At 33.9% G+C, this 22,082-nt stretch overlaps 1 protein-coding gene across 4 annotated transcripts in view; it reads left to right on the forward strand.

Annotated features, from left to right (window-relative positions):
• LOC128677090 (cell adhesion molecule DSCAML1-like) overlaps positions 1-22,082 on the forward strand; it is an 86,100-nt gene that overhangs the window by 40,665 nt on the left and 23,353 nt on the right. For all 4 annotated transcript variants that reach the window (XM_053757695.1, XM_053757696.2, XM_053757693.1 and 1 more), the window contains exons 7-8: positions 928-1,009; positions 4,892-4,983. In XM_053757695.1, the coding sequence (XP_053613670.1) occupies positions 928-1,009; positions 4,892-4,983 (174 nt within the window). The remainder of the gene's footprint in view (positions 1-927; positions 1,010-4,891; positions 4,984-22,082) is intronic.

The following is a 22,082-nucleotide window of genomic DNA, read 5'->3' on the forward strand; positions in this document are numbered from 1 at the left end:
TACTGCAAAGTTCACAGTATTGATTTTATTGCGCACGCCCGAAAATATAAATGGAATCAGCCTCCGGCAGGGTGGCCGTTGATTTAAACACACGTAGATACACGTACTAGCTATCGGTAAGTTCAAGCTAAATGATCGAACGAAATGAACTATAAAATTGAACCATTCGAAAGAACGGATTTGAAGCGCACTGTAAATCGTCTGACGGAATGAATTTGGAATCCTTGTTGCTTTATTTGAAGCGCTTACGTTTATTTTTCAGAATTGTGTTGTTTACAAATCAAAGAACACTATATAAATTTCTGAAAAAAAGGCTGTATTTGCTATGCGTGTTACAGCATTATTATTATTTCGTTGGTTACACTGACGCAAGCACCACATTGGCGATAGGTTAGGATAAATTTGGTTAACTGAGATACTGGGTTCTCTTCAAGTCCTGGTTACATTTATATGTACTTAATTAGCCCCGACTTCACTCAGATGCAATATTATGCATATAAACTTTCCTCTGGGATCTATCTAATAAAAAAACCCGCATTAAAATCCGTTGCCTAGTTTTAAAGATAGCATAGGACAGAAAGCGGCAAGCGACTTTGTTTTATACTATGTAGTGATGTATAGAATTATCCTAGTTATGTAACTTTTTATTATTGATAACATATCAACTAGAAAATTTGGTTTTAGAATTGTCAACCATTAGGCCATTCTTCATTACACGAGATCTCTATTTTGGGGTACGGGTTTATTGGTTTATTATATATATATATATATATATATATATATATATATATATATATATATATATATATATATATATATATATATATATATATATATATATGTGTGTTTGTTGATATGTATAAATATTTATTTATATACGTATATACTATGAGCCATATGTATTTTTAATATATATTCTCTTTACAGGTCTCATCAAACTCACAACGCCGAAAAGAGGTTTTGTGTGCGAGACGCCATTATTATGCAGGGAAATTCAATCAAGAGACAGGTAAGTCCCGTGCACATAATTATATTCATTACATACTCGTAGTACCTATGCAGGGAACTGACTCAACATAAGAAAGAGTTAAGAAAACGTATGCCTCTAAACGATCATTTCAGATCACCTTTATGATTATTTATCTAAAAAAAACAATAGCTATGAAAATTTAGAGTGTAGGTTTATAGCTTATCATTAGTATCACAAAGTAACCAAGAAAATAGTAGATCCTACTATTTAGATAAGTTTTTGAAGTTTTAGATAAACGCAAAGTACGCCATTTTATCTAAACGACGGAAGCACGCAGCTTAAACTCAATAAAGTTGATTGGTGCAACTCGCTCTAAGTGATATTTATTTATTATAGTCAAGAGGTCTATCAAAATAAATGATGTATTTTATCCTTAAATCATAACCTTGCTAATTGAACTTGAAACCGTTTCGGTATTTCTTTCGACGACTTCCGTAAATGCAAGCGGGGACAGTAATAACTACCTGTTTGTCAGGATAATTCAGTTATCACGCCATTTCGGGCTTAATCAACGACGTGTTAGATTTCAGATTCACATGGCAATATCGCAACCTTCGCCGGGGTGTCGAAAATTATGGAGAATGTAGATTAAAATTATTTTAAAATACTTAAAAATATAAACGGACCGGTGCGTGCCAATTTATAACTGAAATATATATACGATTTTAAATGCCAAGATATATGTTATATAACCATTTTAGAAGTAAAGCAGAATTTATATTGAATTCTAACTAAAAATTATACAACTTTTCAAATATAGGTACAAATTTTAATAAGATTCGTATATTAAAGAATACACACAAACAATATTCAACAACTATTTTTCTGCATACATTCATAAAATATTACCTATATCTACTCTAAGCAAACATGATTTCATACTCATTACTATAGTACCAGTTTCTACAAATTTACATCGTAATAAATACAAATATTTATAGGTATTTAAACATTGTGTTGATTTTACATTACATACAAAAAATCTCCGTAAGTTAAGCAAAAATGGTGAAAAAATTAGAAGTCCTAATGAATCATATAAGATTCTTCTGTACTCGTCGTATTGTGGCGACACCCTCGTTACGTAATTATTGTAGACGCGCCGCGGAGGGCGTCGACCCCGGCGCGACTTTGACCCACTTTCACTAATTTTCGCGTCTCACCCACCAGACAACTTTATACTAAATAACTTTGTCTACAGCTTGCAGCTGGTGGTTATTCTTGTTACAGATATAATACTTTCTAATGTTCTTATATGTGATTAGCACAAGGTCGCATAACTATTTGTTTTTATTTTCCATACTTGTATGTATATGTTATACAATATCCTAACTAAAAATACATACTTAGATATGTATTTTTAGTTAGGATAATATTTGAAAAATGAGTCTCATACTTATTTTGGGGATAACTCAATCTGTTTGTTGTAACTTTATTTCTGTCATTAGTTCGAACATTTCGTTCTGTCATTTGCCATATCCATTGATACTCCTTTCCTGTTCATACTATCCTTGCAACACTCTATCCATTTCTTCTTAGGTCTTCCTATATTCCTGGAAAACTTTACTTCCTGGAAAACTTTACCCTTTGAGTGTAATTTTCATCACTTATTAAAATATGCCCATACCAGCCTAATCTATAACTATGTAATTTCTCATTAACTGGTGCTATTTTCATACTTCCTCTTACATACTCATTCCTTATATTATCTAATCTAGTTACCCCACACATCAATCTCAACATTCGCATCTCTGTTGCATGAAGTTTCCTTTCATCCGTCATTTTCGTCGTCCAACTTTAGATCGTCCCTTGTAGGGATCTCTTACAGTCAACCAGTAAGAGATTAATCAGTGTGATTTGTCCCTACATTTATATAGAGATGTGGTACCTACTTACCAACACATAGGTAAATTTACTTAAGGCCGATGTGTTTTCATTCCATTTACGTTATTTGTATATTTACCGAAGGGTTGAATAAAATACAATCCACAATATTTTATTTCAAACGATTTTCGTGTATTATTCCCCTTTGTAATGACATTATGAATTCAGTATTTTCTTACCATTATGTTTGCTCACCCACACCCACTCATATTCAAACCATATAACAAATTTCATCCAGTAGATTTTGCATGAAAGAGTAACAAACATACACACATACATCCTCACAAATTTTCACACGTATAATAATAAAAACAGGATTGTAGTTGTGTTAAAGTTACTACTCCAAGACGACTGGTCGTAGCATCGTAGAGGCGCTACGGAGCTACAGGCTACGGATCTACGACGCGGGTTCTACGACGCTACGGGCTGAGAATGAATGGTTGAATATTTCAAAAAGCCGTGCAAGTTTACAATAAAATTAGATTTTTATTTTGGTTATTATATTTGTTTTTCAAGGATGAATTGCATCAATCAACATTAAAGTTAACTTATTGTTTAGACAAAATGGCGCTTTTCTGCTCAGGTTAAAGTTAATGTCAAAGTTGATGATGCAACACACTCTAATAGTCAAGTATATTTTTGCTGTTGATATTTCAAAATGCCAAATGGCCCGACAAGAATTCTGAAATAAGTAGCGAATAAGTTTAATATATTTATTGAACCTATGAACTGGATACAAGGTACCCTTCATCATCATATAACTTAATACTTAGTATCGACTTAATTATTATTTTAATAGACGCATTATTACATAACTGGCGACCCATTCCGGCTTTGCTCGGGTAAAATCATAATAAAAAAAAGGTTTCGCCTATCTTTGTACCAATTTTCAACGAAATCGGTCCAGTAGCTTTTGAGTATTATTTATTACATACAAATAAAAAAAACAATAATTCAAATCGTTTCACTTTATAACAACAGTAACACTAGACGCTAATAATATTTAGTTACTTGCTCAAAAATTCAATAAAAATATCAAGTTACTCATAATAAAATTGCATACACTTACGGGGGCAGAGAGCATAGAAATTCTAAAAATACATAATTCACCGGCGCGTCACTATTATTTTTCATCGCGCGTGACAGAGCTGCTGTTTTCCTTTGTGTCGCAGCTATATATCACTGCGCAATTTAATTTCCCTGTGGCTGCATTCCTGGATGCAGGCTGACGGGTCGCGTGCTGGAACGGATTTATTAAAGCAACATAAATGTTTTAAAAACTCTTTTATGGTGGTTATATTTGATTTGGTCATATAGAGATCACCCGGTTTATCGGCACGTCCCGGCTCAGGTAAAACCATAAAAAAGCTAATGTTACTCCTGAAAGTTTCGTGTGCCAAATTTCACTGAAATCGGTTTAGTAGATTTAGGTGAATTATTTACAAGCAAAAATATATTTATTTTCTCTTTATATGGAGTAAATTTTCTCGTTATTATTTGGCATATATTTCCGAACAAAGGAAAAAGTACATTTTTGACCAACTTTTAAGATTAAAACTCAATATTATGGATAAATAACGATCGGATGATTCTCACTAGTTCCATCGGAAAATAGTTCTATTAACTTTGAAGCGTCAATGGAACTACTGAGAAAAAAAATCTCACTAGTTCCATGGAACTATTTTCCGATGGAACTGGTGAGAATTATTCTACGACGGAAATGAAATAAATACCCATCAATGAAATGAATATTCAAATTATAAACGCTTTAGTGTATTGGTCGCACATGAGATGAAATTCTTAAAATATTTGTGTCATTGCAAGATTCCGATGACGTGGAAAAAATCCCAGACTGAAATCTGATAAATAAATATGAAATACATATTTCATATGATACATCAGTATCTCAGTAAGCAAGACTTGCTTTAAATGCAAAATATTATGTGATTTACCTATATATGTATATATATTTTGTTTCAGGACCCACTACCTTTACCAGTTTCACAATTCGAAAACAAGTGGAATAATGGGATGTAACACAGTAAAAGATTTCAAAGGATTTCATAATATGGGTAAGTAATTTTTTATTTTAAACTCATTTTACATATATATCTAATTTATTTACTTAAGTATTGTAACGCCACGCATTATATATATATATATATATATATATATATATATATATATATATACATACAACTGTCTGCCTTTGCCTATTTCTACTCCAACCTACCCTGAGATTACCCTACCACCTAACAGTATAATGTATAAATATATAAAGACAGAAATCATATTGAACACCCTAGGGATCTTACTTATAATGAAATAATTTAAGCCTGTATTGTAAGCGTTGTAAAGTGCTTGCCTCTGAACCGAGTTCGATCCCCGGTCGGGTCCTGATGGAAAATGATCTTTTTCTGATTGGCCCGGGTCTTGGATGTTTATCTATATATGTATTTATTATAAAATATAATATCGTTGAGTTAGTATCCCATAACACAAGTCTAGAACTTACTTTGGGGCTAGCTCAATCTGTGTGATTTGTCCTAATATATTTATTTAATATATTTATTTATTTATTTGTATTTAAAATCAGTTTAAAATATAAAGTAATAAGTCAGTTTCAAACTTTTTCGTCCAATCGTGCTTCGTACGAAGTTAAAACTAGCCTATTAGAAAGTCTGGGCTGCTCTGTATCCAATATAATATGTCCGTCTGTCATATCACTAATGAAGAAAATAATTTCCAGGCCATAGTAACTAGCTAAGATGAAATTTGAAATACAAGATAAATTTTATAATAGAAATGTCGCATAAAAATAAGCATATTTAACACAGATTTATATATTAACGTTATCAGCACCATTCAGTCATACACAATCGATAGAAATACCCATTCGATTTTTTTAAATTTGTTTCAGCAAACACTGTTACTTACAAACTAGTGATACTTATATCTAAATGTCATTAAATTTTTATTAGTGGGTATGTAAGTTATTAGATGTTTTTTTTTTTGCGTGAGAGCGACAGATCTCATTCAAATAAATAATCTAACGTACAGTCTGGTATAGGTTTCATCGCGATACATTCGATATTGACAAAAATAAACTGATGCACATAATAACCGCGAAACCGCGGGCAAAAGCCAGTTAGTAATAATAAATCTAGTCGTTATCTATTAAGATTGTGTTCCAAATATCAAATAATCTATTCAGGAATTTTATCTCCTTTATACGTCTAACTTCAATAGCATTTCTCAAAAAGCTGCCAACTACTGATTTCGAAATAAAACTCAGAAAACGGCACTTCTATTTATCTATATGTCTAATTATAATGCTAGTAACATATCCCACATCACTTACGGTATTTAACCCGGGCAATGGAAATTGGTCTAAAACGAATTACCACCCGGTATCGTATTATATGCGCGGTTTCATGTTATTTAATCGAATTAATTTGTTCATTATTAATTTTATAAATTAAATTTTCACCGCCTAAAACCACAATTACTGGGATATCAAACACAAACGTATATTTTCACAAAGGTTGAGGTACAAATATGTAAACAATTTATTGTTATTTAACTGAATTTCTGCCATCTGCATGGGACTTTAAAAGAATGAGTCCTATTTCAAATGTTATATAGGTATATATGACGTAGGTAATGTATTTCTTAATATCAACAATAATTGTATATTGTGTTTTTCTTATTTAGTTTTAGTGCGGTAGTTCTTGAGTTTATAGCGAATAGACAGACAGACGCGGCAGAGACGAGACTTTGTCTTATAATATGTAAGGATCTAATTAAAGTTATTATTATTATCTAATAGTTTCTTGCGGCACTTTTTCTCAACGACAGTCGTTCCAAAATGCTAGTAGGTAGTTTGTAGCATGAAAAAATATGATTTATTCATACGTTGACGCGAAATAGTACCTGTGATGGTCTAACTTCTGAATAAATTGTTAAGTTTGTCTACTTATATTAGACACAACCCAGCGATCACTTTTCTAGCCAACTATATACTTGTTTTAGTATAAATATATATATTTAATGACTTTATTGCACAAAAAAAATGAAAAGAGGATTTAACGCCAAACGGCATTCTCTACCAGTCACACTGTTTTGTCTAGTCTTTGTCTTAGCAAAGTGGTGCCATAAAGTGTAACTAAAAAAAGGGTATGTAAGTACATAAAAAGCAGTTTCAGTTTTTCTAAAGGCCAGTGATAAATAAGAGGTTTCCCTGGTAACATTCGTCCGAGTAATTAACTCTGGAGGATGATGACTTGATGAAAGATCTGCACAAGATCTTGACCTTATTTATTAACATGTTATATTATATCTTCGGGTAGATAATTACTGTATGCTTTAGTTACGTACAAAATTGACACGGATAATAGCTCTGTTTATAAACATTTAAACTAATTCGCATAGTACAGTTAAAACAATAGTGCTTGACTTGGGAGCTCATTGTGAAAAATTGCTAAAAAAGTCAAGGATAAAGTAAAAAATAAATAAATAATTATTATTATAGTATTTTAATAGCTCTATTCTTATAGAGATAGTGAGAGTTTTTATGGGCGGGTTAAATGGAGGTATTGAAAATAAACAAATAATTAATCTAAATGAATTACGCAGTTACTAAACAAATTGACGTAGTTATTACTTACCACTTTATTTGCAAGTCGACGTATACTTTACTAGCTTCGCCCTGGGCCTCTCTCGTGGGAATTTTGAGATAAAATGTACCCTATATGTTAATTCCGGTAATATTCTACCCATGTACCAAGTTCCATAACAATCCGTCCAGTAGATTTTGCGTCAAAGAGTACTCGTAATAAACATATACCCTCACAAATTCGCATTTATAATATTAGTAGGGTGTATTATGTTATGAAACAAATAGGTTACGAATGACAAAAAAAGCAAATTAGGCTATACCGTTATCTTAAAGACTTTGTCGTTATAATTCATTTGATTATCTTTATAGGCAATGGGATCTTGAGAACAAAATATATTGAGTTATATTGATTATAATTGATCATTTTGCTCAACATGTCGTTGACAGCATTTGACACTGCACAACTAGAAACTAGGTACGTGGCCTCATACCACCTTATAGGTAAATAATTTATCATGCTGTAGGATTCCTACTCACGTCGCAGCATAAAACATTCAGCTGGTCATCATGAAAGTACTGCGCACCGTGAATACTCAGCTTTATGCGAGATCCTGATGTAATCTCAGTATTGGTTGAATTACAAAAAGGGTTTCGCATTACTATGCAATATAGAGTATATCATGTTATATGATAATATATGTTATATGATATGTTATATGATAATTATTATTTTTTACCTTTTGCTGTTGAAACGATGGGTCCTTGGGGTCCTGAAGCAAGGCTATTTTTAAGAGAAATAACGACGCGCCTCGTGGAGGCAACGGGAGACTCGAGGGCTGGCAGCTTTTATGCTCAGCGTGTAAGCCTCGCTATACAACGGGGCAACGCTGCCAGTATACTGGGCACGTTGCCTCCCTGTGGCACGTTGGAAGATTATTTTTATTTGTAAAACGGCATTTTTGTTTTGTATTTATGATGCTTTTTGTAAATAATGTTATATTACACAGAACCATAATAGTATATTTTATATCTACAAATATTTATTACTAGCTACGCCCCGGGCCCTCGCTTCCCTGGGAATTTCGGGATAAAAAGTATAAAATAAATAAATAAATAAATAAAAATATCTTTATTCACTCCACATCAAAATTGACGTGGATACAAATAGAAATCAAAATCTTAATACTAGTTAAGTTTAAGTAACATTGAAGGAGATAAGTTCTAGGGTTTTAAGATAATACGAGTAATAATACCATATAAAATAATCAATTTAGATGTGGAGATCTGGTGCCAACACTAGGCGTCAAAAACACCTGTATAGCAGGTCACCAGGTCCCCCCCACGGAATATGGCACATAGGTATTAAATCTACGAAATGGTACAATAATTAAAAACAAGTTTTGCGTGATAACCCCTGCATTCAGCCCTACGACGTTAGGTCTTGGCATCAGTAAGATCGGTATTACTACTGAATGCAGAAGCCAGACATTATACACAAGGCTATGCTATGTACATACTTATAACTATATTTGAATAATAAAAATTCTTTAACACTTAGATACCAAGAGAAATCGTCGAAAGTAAGGAGTAGTCAAACTAAAGGGTGAAGCATATTCTCTGTTTCTTCATAAGAACAATGTAGAAGCCAGTTCGTAACAATTTTTTTGCATGAAAATTTGGTCAGTGCGACAATAGAAAGTTTAGCATTGAGATTTTTGTATAGAAAATGCCCTATAAAGCCAAAGAATCGATTGGAAAACATAGTATTATATTTTGGAAAAGAGAGTTTAAGTCTGTTGTTACGGCCCAAAATATCAGGATGATAAGTTAATGTTGAGTGAAACTTCAAAACAGTGCCTAAAATAAAAAGTTGTCTCACGGTAAGTACCTGCCATTCATTATATAGGTCAGATGTTGGGTATCGAAAAGGTTTAAATGCACTTACTTTGAGGACTGCTCTTTGAGCTCTTTCGAGTGTTATAAGATTAGTGACAGCAGCTCCGCCCCAAGAGGTTATGCAGTATGTGATAATGGATTGGCATAGAGCCTTATAGGTCATTTTTAGAACTTTCATATCAGCTACAGGGCGAAGTAGTTTAAAAATATATATCAATTTTCTCACTCGAGAGGATAGTAGTGAAATATGTTGTTGAAAGGTCATATTAGAGTCAATTGTAACACCTAAGTATTTAACCGTGGTCACTCTCTCCAAAGCTGGGCAACCACAAGCTAAGGACTCGCAAAGTGGGGACGAGAAGTTATGTGAAAATATCTTATGAGTGCCTGTACTCGGGAGATTAATATTTCTCATACTATAGATCATGTATGATGACTTAGTGGTGTTAAGTGTTAGAATGTTCTCTGCAAGCCATTGATTAACTCTATTTAAGCCTAACTGTGCGGATTTAAATACTTCGGGCCAACTATCTCCAATGAAGACAAGTGCAGTGTCATCAGCAAATGACAGTACGTTACCATTCACAAGCTTAAGGTTAGTAAGGTCATTTATGTATACTAAAAAAAGTCTAGGGCCCAATATGCTGCCCTGCGGGACACCAAAATGTACGGGACAATCAGCACTGACATGGGGACCAATTTTGACAAGTTGATTACGGTCGGTAAGGTAGCTACGAAATAGATTGAGTTGAGTACCACGAACACCCAAGGCTTCTAATTTCGATAAAAGACGTGGTATCGAGACTGAATCAAAAGCCTTGGCGAAGTCTAGGTAGACAGTGAGGCATTTTTGACCCGAGTCCAAAGCATCAGTAATAAGAGAGGTTAAAGTATCGACCGCTTGGGAAGTTGATCGGCCCGTGCGAAAGCCAAATTGATTCTCAGATAATAGATTATTTTTCTCGAGATAATGAATGAGACGTTTATTTAGAATGCGTTCTAGAATTTTTGAAAGTGCGGGTAGTATGGAGATGGGACGGTAGTTTTCCATTTGATCTTTTTTGCCTGCTTTATGTATAGGATAAACTAGTGCAGTTTTAAAAACATTGGGAAAGACACCGTGTTCTATAGAAAGATTGCATATGTGTACAATTGCAGGAGTAAGCTTACTTTTGTGTTTTTTGATAAGAGAAGAAGGAATATTGTCCCATCCCATCGCAGTGTCATCTTTCAAGGAGTCAATCAATTTCATAATCTCATCTTCGTCTGTATAATTGATAACAAGGGATTTAGTCCATATTGGTAGAGTAGTTGAGGGGCTAGTAGGGAGAGGAGGAGGGATCTTTTTAGCTAAAGTTTCACCGACACCCGAGAAGTATGAATTTATTTTGTTGACTGAGTTAAGAGGAGGAGTACCTATTTCTAGAAGTTCTTCAGAGCTCGAATGAGGTTTATGTGAGTTAGTTATCATCCTGATGGATTCCCATATCTTTTTAGGGTTTTTGCCTGCATTGATTAGTAATTGTTTTTCATGTAGGTGTTTTAGTTTTTTTAGCAGAGTTGTCAAAAAGTTGCGGTATCTCTTATAGGTGGTCAAAAGTATGTTATTACTTGGGTTACGTTTTAATTTTTTATGTAATTTGTCCCTATTACGCATACAGCGCAAAAGTCCCGGTGTGATCCATGGCTTGATTATACTTTTACGTTTAGAGGGTGTTACAAGTTTGGAATTTTTGTCTATGCAATTGGTTAATGAGTTAACTAAGGAGGTGGCAGCAAATTCAGTGTCGTTGGAAGTAAGAACAGGGGTGAGGTCAAGGTTTTCAATGTCACGGGAGAGGGAAGCATAATCAGTCACTAGTTTAGTAACAGGTCTGGTGATGGGTTTGTGATTAGTTGATAGGGCTAACATAATAGGAGCGTGGTCTGTAATGAATGTGTCAAGAACCATAGCTGTAGAAGGCCTTTTGGATTTCACAATGAGGTGGTCTAGACAGGTTAGAGTTGGGACGCGAGTAGGAAAATTATGAGCCGGCAGAAGTTCATGATATGCAAGTAGTTCAAGGTAGTTCGGGCAACGCTCATCAAGATGTTCTTCTATGATATCAATGTTAATATCTCCGACTAAAACAATATTTTGAAAATTTGAGTGTTTCGAGATTAGTGAGTTAAGAGAGTCGAGAAAATTGGATATACTCTTGTAAGATGGTGAACGATAGATTGCAATAATTAAGGTATGATTGCTAATTTTTATAAGAATACAATTTGCATCTGAGAAGGATGGGGTTTCGACTAAAATATTACTCAAAGTTTGTTTCACATAGACTACAACTCCCTCATTTTGATTATTATTGTTGGTGCTATTATAAGAAAGGTATCCATTTAAATGAGGAATATGAGGATTAACTGCTAGCCAGCATTCAGTAAGAACAATGAAGTCCAAATCGTAACCAATTCTAGCCAATAGCACTTCCAGCTGGGGAAGATTAGCAGATACGCTGCGTATATTTTGGGACAAAATAGTCAGTTTATGATTATATTTAGAGAGAATGTTAGATACCGATTCGGGTTTACAATTAAAGGACTCTGAATTTTTGACAGAATCAATATTATTAAGTACTTGTATTACAGAATCGAATTTTGAAAGATATAAGTCAATAGGGGTAAGACTGTGGTAATGTGTAAGAATGGTACAAAACAGGGGAGTTGGCACATTATAAATTTTATTTTAGTGGGCAGATAAGTAAGTAGAGAATTGACAAAGTGGAATAACTTATAGGTAGGGATAAAAATAATGTAGTTAAAGAAATTGCTCAATGCAGGAATATAGACCAAAAAGAGACTTATAAGTAAGTGAAGGTAGTTTAGTAACAGATCAGTAATAACACCAAAAAACTGTAGTAAAATCTTCAAATAAGGAACATTGACCGCTGGATCCGAAGATAGTCATGTAGGAAGATTTATCTTATCTAGGTCGGACTCACACTCAATGCGATATATCGGTCCATTTTCCCTTTGACGGAGATAAACCTTTCCATAGCTCGTCCAACAATATGAGAATCTATTGGCAGCCGCGTAATTTCTAGCTAGGTAGTAAAGTTTTTTCGTTTTGGGAGTCAAAAATTCTGAGACATAAACTGGAGATTGAGGGCCTCCAATACCTAAGGAGCTTGAGTTAAACTTAGTCGTGCCTTTGTTGAAAGTTCTAGCAGCCTTGACTACGTTATTCTTAATAATGACACTATTAAATTCCACGACTAGGGGCTTACGAACACCCGGTTTAGCGCCCGACCTATAAACATCCCTAATGTCAGATGTTTGGATGGGAACAGAGAGGGCAGAGCCGGCATTTTTTATCATTTCAACAAGATGATCTTTTGTTTCCTTGTCTGATTGGGGAACATTCCTCAACTCGATAGAAGAGACTTTAAGGTTACGTTCTAGGGTTTCCACTTTGGCTTCTAGAGTTTGTATATACTCGCGATCCCTCCTCCTTTCGGCTTCAAGAGAGATAATTTTTTGGGACATGTCTTCAAATCTATTGGACATGAATTCCATCGAGCAACGTATGTCTAAGTTTTGGTCTTTAATCTCTTTAAGACTATCAAGCATAGCCCTGTGCTTAGCATCTTGGTCACTTTTCCAGGTGGCGAACATGTCCATTAGAAGCTCCTTAAGATCACCTGAGTCGCCTCTGGGCCGTTTAAGACCACGCACTGTAATATTGTCACTTCTCAGGGCTGTATTGGGCGATGTGCCAGTAAGGGAATCATCAACAGCAGAGACATCTGGTAGAGATCCCGTATAAGGGGTTTTAGGGGGAGTACGCTTCATCATATTAAACTAAAAGCTATAGTACCCTATACCGTGCACTGTACTGTACTAAAAACTTTTGAAAAACTTTTATTTCAAGCACTTACCCTGTGCAGGGCAAAAAATTAAAGCTTCACTCAACCAAACCTTCACAATCAATACTTATTGTACTTACGTTTAGGGATGTGGCAGTAACAGTATACTAGGCAAACATAATTCACAAGCCAGTAAAATACACAAACACAAATTACCAATTCATGTAAGAACTAAAATTATATACTGCCAATATTTGAGTAAAGTCACAGGCGACCATATAGTTAAGTTGTTGTCATAGGGATTCTTGTTTATAATAAAATTTATCAAATATACCACCGAATCCGCAATTGAGTACTAGGAAAACATAAGATATTTACAGATGTTCATGCAACACAACACAAGTAATATAGATTAATAGATCTAAAACATACTTAAATCACTGTTATTGTAAATGGAGATACTAGTAATATTTAAAGTTCATAATGAGAAGAGTGGACTGGAATGGAACTGAGGACAACGCCGGGTGTGTAAGTAGTCTTTCACCTGTCACGCACGTTTGGACGGAGTGATGCGATCCGATGTGTACTAGGCGTTCATAACTCAAGCGATGGTCTTCGATTCGCACTGCGATGTACCATTACGTAGGTAGGACAGACGAAGCCGATGCATAGTATGTAATTTCACTCGCACTTACTGCTAACGGTATAGTTGCGTCGCTGTCAGCCGGCGGCGGAACCGTAAGGCAGAGTTGCTCAGGCGCACACCTAATGGGTGCGACAAGGATGAAGATATATTGCGCTGCACCCTCCGCACTGCTGCAGTATGACGAACTTGCGCGGTGATGTGTGTGTGTGTATCGGTATTACTCACTATCTTCCTTTGAGTCGGGTTCCTGCGTGTGCTAAATCGCGTTCACACACAAATGCAGCAGGATGTGGCGTGGAGAGAGGGACAGTCTGTCGAATCCCACAACTTTATGTTCTCCGAATATTCAAAGCGAATTTATTGAGATGAAATTGACACTTTTTTAGAAAAATACAGCAAAATATTTGAGGCACGTCTGCTCATAAGCGAGGTCCGAGGGGAGGGGGAGTATACTATGTGTTATTCCAGATTGTAATCTACCAGTGTACCAAATTTCATAACATTCCGTCCAGTAGATTTTGCGTGAAAGAGCAATAAAAATACACACATAAGTCCTAACAAACCTTATAATTTTAGTAGAAAGTAGGATAAATTGGAGAGGAGAAGTATTCTTCTTCTTGGTATGTCGATGCTATTATTTGGAAACAAAGTTTAACATCACTGATTCAAACAAGTTTACTTAACAATGGTTGAGCTCTAACAAGTAGCACTCAAACCACACTCAAGCACTAATTAAGCAGAATCAAGCCTGAGTAGGATGGTACTGAACCAATGATGCGGTGGCACTTCAGGCCGCCAAAGAATCAAGTATTTTTTTTTCAATTTCAATTTTCACTTAATACAAACATGAATACATTTAGCGTAATATATTTTGACACTGAGAAAAATACAGTTGCACACAATTTTTCTAAACTGTGGCGCTTTTATCATATAACCATACTATATATTTTTATAGTTTTAATATATTCTTGCCATACACACTGCATATAATAATATGTGCGCGTAGTAGCGCGTATATATAGGTGAGTGTAGGTAATACCCAAACCTATATTCGCCGAGCCCTAAGCGTTCCCGGACTTATCTAGAAATAGAATAGTAGACTATAATGTGACATATCCATTTATTATTATTTTTTCTTCTTTTTTGTAAATAATTTGTTTTTATTAGTTTTAATTTATTTTCTTTTAGTTGTAGTATAATGTAAAAAATATTATATTAAGATTAATAAAAGTATAAAAGACACTGAACATATATATTCACTGTACTTCGTTTAATAAAAACTGTGAAACCAACCCGCATCTCGCATGTAGCATATTTACATGCCATGCACAATGCAAACAATAGGTATCTATATTTTTGCAGCAACAAAGAGGGTATAAAATAAATTCAAAACAGATACTTCACTGCCTACACTACTGGCGTTATTCGCAATTTGTGAATTTTAGTAATTAATAAATGTAGCCGTGATCTATTTAGATTGTGTTCCACAAATGTTGTAAACCAGTTTTCTACTTGCAATACCATACAATTAATTTTTACGAGACTCTTTCTCGTTCTATGTCCATATAAAACGGGTATTGTGTACAGAATACATATGAAGCACCTTATAATCCCTTCTGCCCATTATATATTTTGTGTCGCAGCCACAGCGTTCACAAATCCGAGTGACACTCAGATAAAACATAATGAATGGACTTCATAAAACGTGCATTCACATCATAAAGCACTTTCTATCCGCAGATGTCTGGAACGGTTTCTACCAGCCGTCGAGAAACAAATATATTGCGATTCCCTCCTTCATTTTCGCCCAAGGTATTTTATTGCTTCGGGGCCTCTCATAAATTCCGGACTCAGTCGGAGAGAAAAATAAGGTCCAGTCGGCATTGAAGAAATTGCCGCGAAAATTTCTTATTAGTTTATTCTTATCACATGAGCCCGGGGTCGTTTTACCTTTCTGCATGGTACGTTTTATTGTTTCTTGTATCCGGTTGGGAACACATGACTTTCGTGCGTGTTCGGATCTCATGAATGATATGTTGATTGATATACTAGCTTTTGCCCGCTGTTTCGCCCACGTGAATTTCTCGGCGAAAGCGGGACAGATTTGATTTTCATACAAAGTTTCACCCCCCATGATAGTCATTGACATGGACGGCGGCTCAACATGTCCGTTTTATGGTGATGACTGAACATTTGTGTTTGCTCCGTGAGCAATTCCCACCACTGAGTTATTGCCAATTTGTATTACTGCGCCACACATTTACGTCACGGAAACAATCTTATTATTGTTACTTATAGATGTGTATCTCTATCTAACATGTTCCAACTTTTAATTGTTTGTACGTGTCTCAGCTGATGCAAATAAACTTCTTATCTATCTTATCTATCTATCATTTGGGGGTTGATTTTTGAAAAAAAAATTAGCCTATGCATGCATACCATATTTCCACAAAATCGATCAGCGGTTTAGCTGTGAAAGTGGAACAGATAAATAGACAGACTTTCGCATTTATAATATTAGTTATTTTATTCTAAAATATGTTTGTCTGAAAATTATTTTTTACTTCTTCTTGTTTGAGAACCACGTTCAGTAGGTATTATTTCATTTTAGAACACGTACACATTACTTATTTTGATGAAAAACAGGGGAGATATTATTAGCAATGTGAAATGGCATTTTACTTTATAAGATTCGCTGTAATATTTACAACTCCGTAGAAAAAACTCACAAAAATTTCATCAATTAGATAGAAAATCGTAAGTGAAATGTCACCTAGCCTTTACCTATGATATAACACATCTTAAAACATATTATTACATTGTCTCATATAACAAAGTAATATTCAACGTATAGAGGGATTGTCGTCTACACTTCGGTACATTTCTTACATATATTTCTGATGAAACTCGTGAGTTCAAAGACATTGGCAGATTTCCCCCGGGGCAGGGCGTGATGTTGGATTAGGTACCTACTCGTGAAAAGACGTATATTATGTACAATGTAAATACTTGCGTCGCATGTCATACAAATTATATATTAGCCATATGTTAGCCCTTTAATACACGATTTCGATATTAACCTTTCGCGCTTTGATTTCATTTGAAACACATAAATACGAATAAAATAAGAGAGATAAGATCTGTAATATTATCTCTTAAACTATAGATATTAGATATTAAACTATATTTGCTAGTCAAAGTTACGTAAAACAATAAAATCTAATCAAATCATTTATTCAAAAATTTGACCTTCACAGGCAATTTTTCACATTAAATTTTATATAGTAATTTCTCAAAAAGCGGGAAGTTTAACCTTTTTTCAATCAAATATGTAAGATAATTTCCGAGAAATAGGATAACAAATCAAATTGAATAGCCAGAGAGCAGATCAGCGGATTCCGAAAGCCAGAATCTCTGAAACTTATTTAAACTATTTTGATTGGAAGCTGCAAAGGGTTGCTATTGTTCAATTATTTCGGAAAGGGTTACAGGTACAAATTAAAAATAATATAGATGGATAAAATTGCAATTATATTCAATTATCGCCTCTCCATTCTATGTAGAAGTTTAAAGCTTTTAAAAAACATTTAAAGGAATCAATTTTACAAGAATAATAAGTATATTTCGCAATGCCAATGTTTTTCTAAAAATCTTACAATGTTTAGCGAGAGCGTATTTTTACTATGGAAAATTTTCACTACTTGGAAATTCTACATCCTTCTTACTTTATACATGCTGGGAAACCGAAATAGAAGCAATCAAGTAGACGTTAGGCGCGCTGCCTCTGCAAACTTTTCAGTCGAAATGGGATTCTCAATTAAATGCTCCATCATACAGTGCAGTTCTAGATCAGAAGTTGAAAATGATAGAAATTGTACGCGATATTATTTGTGTTTCTATTATATCACGGCGAGCTCGTCCTAGTTTGAACTTCTACTTTTTGAATTCTGTTTTGAAACATTTGTTTCTAGTTAAATTTTGTTTTCAAAATATACGATAAGCAAACCTATAAATTTAACGTTTATATGCTAATCGTATATTATAAAATTTGTTTCGTAGATGTTAACTATGGGGACGACCTCAGATTAATAATGCTTCTATTACTATTTAGATATAACATTTATTTTTATTCAAAACAAAGGACTTCAAATGCTGTGATTGTTGTCAATAAATAAATTGTAAATTTATTTTTTGTAGTACTTGTCAACGTATTTTTGTTTCGATGCCTACTTACGTTGATAATATTTACACGAAGATCGTGTAAATCTTATATATATTATTTAATCAGAATATAAAATTTTGTAAGAGCGCTAAGAAATTAAAAAGTTACGACATCTATAATAACTAACTTCTATATAGCCACGGAATAAAGTGCCTAAATGGAAGTGTCATTATAAGTTACTATCACATGAACACGTACTGAAGACGTAAAGAGAAAGAAAATAATATTTCACATTCTTATACTTTGCTACTTCTATGGAGGTTTTTACCATCGAGATTGCCTTAATGAAAATATAGTTTGTACTATTCCTTGTGAAATCTTTGTTCAAGGAAAAGAGGTTTTAGAAAAAACAAAATACAGTACCTACTCAAATAAGGGAATGTTTGGTTTTATCTAAAAGAATACTTTGTCGTTAAGAAATTTAATGTAATGTTGTGGTAAGGTTTGCATAATTAATTTAATTCGCCGATTTCCTGATCCAGTAATTTCGATATGTACCTTCTTAGTATTCACTAATTGGGAAGTCCGTATGAAACCATGATTTTTATGCTAAAAAAAAATTCAGTCGCTCTAAACCAATAATTCATACATGGAATGGATTTCGTGTTACAATGGGAGGCAGATGGCAGATCAATACGAATACAAATAGGGTGCTAGCTATGTCGGGATTCGGTGATTTGTTCGGCTTGTGCTCGTTCCAACGTCCTTTGCCCTGCAACAAGACCCTTATGGAAAGGAAAATGTGCTATAGAATATAATTTAATGCCTAAAGACTGATAAATATAGAAATACTTTCCAAAATAGTAAAGTTTTACTGAACTTTTGAATTAGATCATAAATTAGCAAATAAAAAATAAATACTCGTATTTAACTAATGTAAAAGAAAAATATATGTAACTTTCATAATCTTTTTACTCTTTTACAAGCACATTTTACACATTTGACAATAAAGTATATATATTATACCTATTAAGAAATAAAAATAATATTTTCACATACAGGGAAACGTTGTCGACATGAAAACATTAAAAAACAAATGTGTTACTACATACATACTAAAGTACATAGTGAGATGTTTAAAACTACGCAAGAGATTTTGATGTGAGTTTTTTTGTTTAATAGTGTCATTCCTGGTTTATTACGCTTGTACCCGAGCGTAATCGGGACAGGCCGCTAGTATTTTATATTTTAGTCCGAAATATTTGTGTAAACCAAAAAGAGGCTCTTCAGTCTGTAAGCGGGGAGTCAATTTGTCAAAGCTGATCGTACACAGGTGGTACGAGCGATTTCCAATTATGAAAACAATATGAATAATGCTCGATTCACATTGATCAGAAAACACTACAAATACAGGAACACTGGTATGAGTAACTAAATGTGTAAGATTGTGTTGATTGATAGTGAGAGAGAACTCGGGCTTTATAGCTCTGACTTGCCTTTTTCTATACTTATTGTTCCAAGTAAAATTATTTGTAACCAACTTTCAACTAAAAAGCATTCCCTCACAGCTATTTTAAGCAAAAAAACAGTTTATTTTCTTATTATGTAAAACCAATTCAAGAACAAGTATTAAAATATATTGACAATTATTAAAAGGTATGTTAGTTGCTCAGTAAAATAACACACATAAATATCCATATCAAGTTCATTGTTAAGAAATCTTTATATTATATTACCAGTATTTTATCGTCAGCAGGGAGATTGTTTGCGAAGACTTGATTCAATTTTTCGAGTCCATTTCGGGGTAGCCCGCTGAGGTTTGCCCAAAAGGAAACTTTGCAAATTGAAATAGTTCTTGAGATATTTTGAACCCGAGATCCTTGCTAGTGCTAGTAAAGAAGGATGCGGAAGCGAGTACCTACCTAATATTCACATTTTTCATATGTTAGTACCACTTCAAGGTGATTGAGCTACTTAATTTTATAATTGTTAATAAATAATACAAAATTAGTGCTTGCATTGTTGTGTTCCGGTTTGAAGGGTGAGAGTGGCAGTGTAATTACAGGGGTACTTTGGCAAAAGATCTTAAACAACAAAGTAGACAAAGCGCGTGTGAAACCCTTGGTGTTGCAGGCGTTGATAGGCTGTGGTGATCAGTTACCATCAGGTGGGCCGAATGTATGCTTTAGTATAAAAAAATACAGTAACAGCATATGATTTTTCACGTAGGAAGGAAGAGAAAAATTTCCAATTTATTATTTAGCAGCGTCGTAGCAAGATAGTTTTCGTAGTGGACAGCTACCACTGTAGATTTTTAAAGGAAAAATAATAGTCTTTGCTAATCCCACCTAATAATAGAAAAGGTGGATGTTTGTTTACCTCTTCAAATATTATCTCTCAATTAATCTATTTGAAATTTCACTTTCTTAAAATTAGGAAGATTACTTTTCATCTCGGAAACCGTGGTTAATGCACGTGTTCCGAGATGAAAAGCTAATTATGGTATTTTTGATCAATTGTCAAAAATCGCATAAATAACTTTTCTCCTTCAATCTTCTCCTATCTGCTTTGTTTTGTGCGGTTAAAGCCCACTTGTAGCTATAGCCAACCAAACAATTCACGAAGCGACTTAGTTGCCTACAACGTAAGAATTCGTCGTGGCACGTCTGAGGCTGCCAACTAAGCGATTTTACTTTCCAACACAAAGGAATGAAATATTATATTCGAGATAATTTTATATCTCTTTGTTGCTAGAATGTCGGATGAAACCAGATGAAATACTGCCAAGTGATTCCTTGCTCCGATAATGGTTGAAAAACTATCTAACAATATTTATTTTTGTAACTATATTTTCATAAAATAATTTATTTAATTAGATCAGAAAGTAGTTTTTCTCACTCATAACATTGTATTATTTTCACTTGTTTTATCGCTCTACACGCAGTTTTCACCTGTGTCAATAAAATGTATATTATCTTGTATATTTTGATCCATGATATTATGAAATACTAGATTATACCCGCGGTTCGCCCGCGTGAGTTTCACTGCAAAATCTCAGTAATTTTTTATAGCGTACTCTGTAAACATATATTATTTAAATTTTCAATTTTCACTTTTTATCTTGAAAATTGTATTGAGTCCTATACAATTTTTCACCCCCTTTTGAAGGTTGAGAGTTAATTTTCAGAAAAATCTGAAACACGTCATTCATTAATTCATTCATTAATTTGTCGTAAATAACCAAAATCCAAATTTTCAAGCCAGTAACTTCAACGGTGTAGAACTTTCATATCAACAGGTTTTCACCCCTTTTTCTTTCTACAAAATTTTTAAGTAAATCGGCTACGTATATAAGGTACCTACATACCAAATTTCAAGCAAATCGGTCCAGTAGATTTTAAGTGATGCGTGTTCAGACAGACAAACAAAAATTACCAAAACTATATTTTCGTCATCTATATCAGAAATTAAGTATATTCCATGGAATATACTAAAAAAAACATTGTACAAATTTGGCCTTTCTTCAATGTATTGATGATTGATGATGATATGTATTGATATTGATGAAGTATTTCTAATTTCATTCATGCAACTACATACTATTTTGCTCTTTTATAAAGGTCTGAATATTAGCATAATAGTCATATTAGGGACCAGAATCTTATTTATAAACAATCATTGATCGAATACAGGGATTTTGCATCTGAAAACAAATTAGATTCTAAGTTAACTTGCCTTCTTCAATCTTACCTAATTCTATATGATTCACGTAAGTAATTTCTAAATACCTACCCTGTTTACGGTTACAGATAAGCCCTGGCCGCAGCTATCGTTCGTTTTATCTCGGCAATTCAGGATTCTGCATGGTTGTAAATTTTTTGCCCGCTTTTACGATTTACGGCGATATAAATTCCGAACGAATGCGGATAGTAAAACGAAAAGCTGAGTGAATTTTTCAACGGAACCTCAATACGGGCTTTAACTCGCCACATTTTCAATTC

This window comes from Plodia interpunctella, chromosome 17, assembly GCF_027563975.2.
Source record: "Plodia interpunctella isolate USDA-ARS_2022_Savannah chromosome 17, ilPloInte3.2, whole genome shotgun sequence".
Classification (NCBI taxonomy): domain Eukaryota; kingdom Metazoa; phylum Arthropoda; class Insecta; order Lepidoptera; family Pyralidae; genus Plodia; species Plodia interpunctella.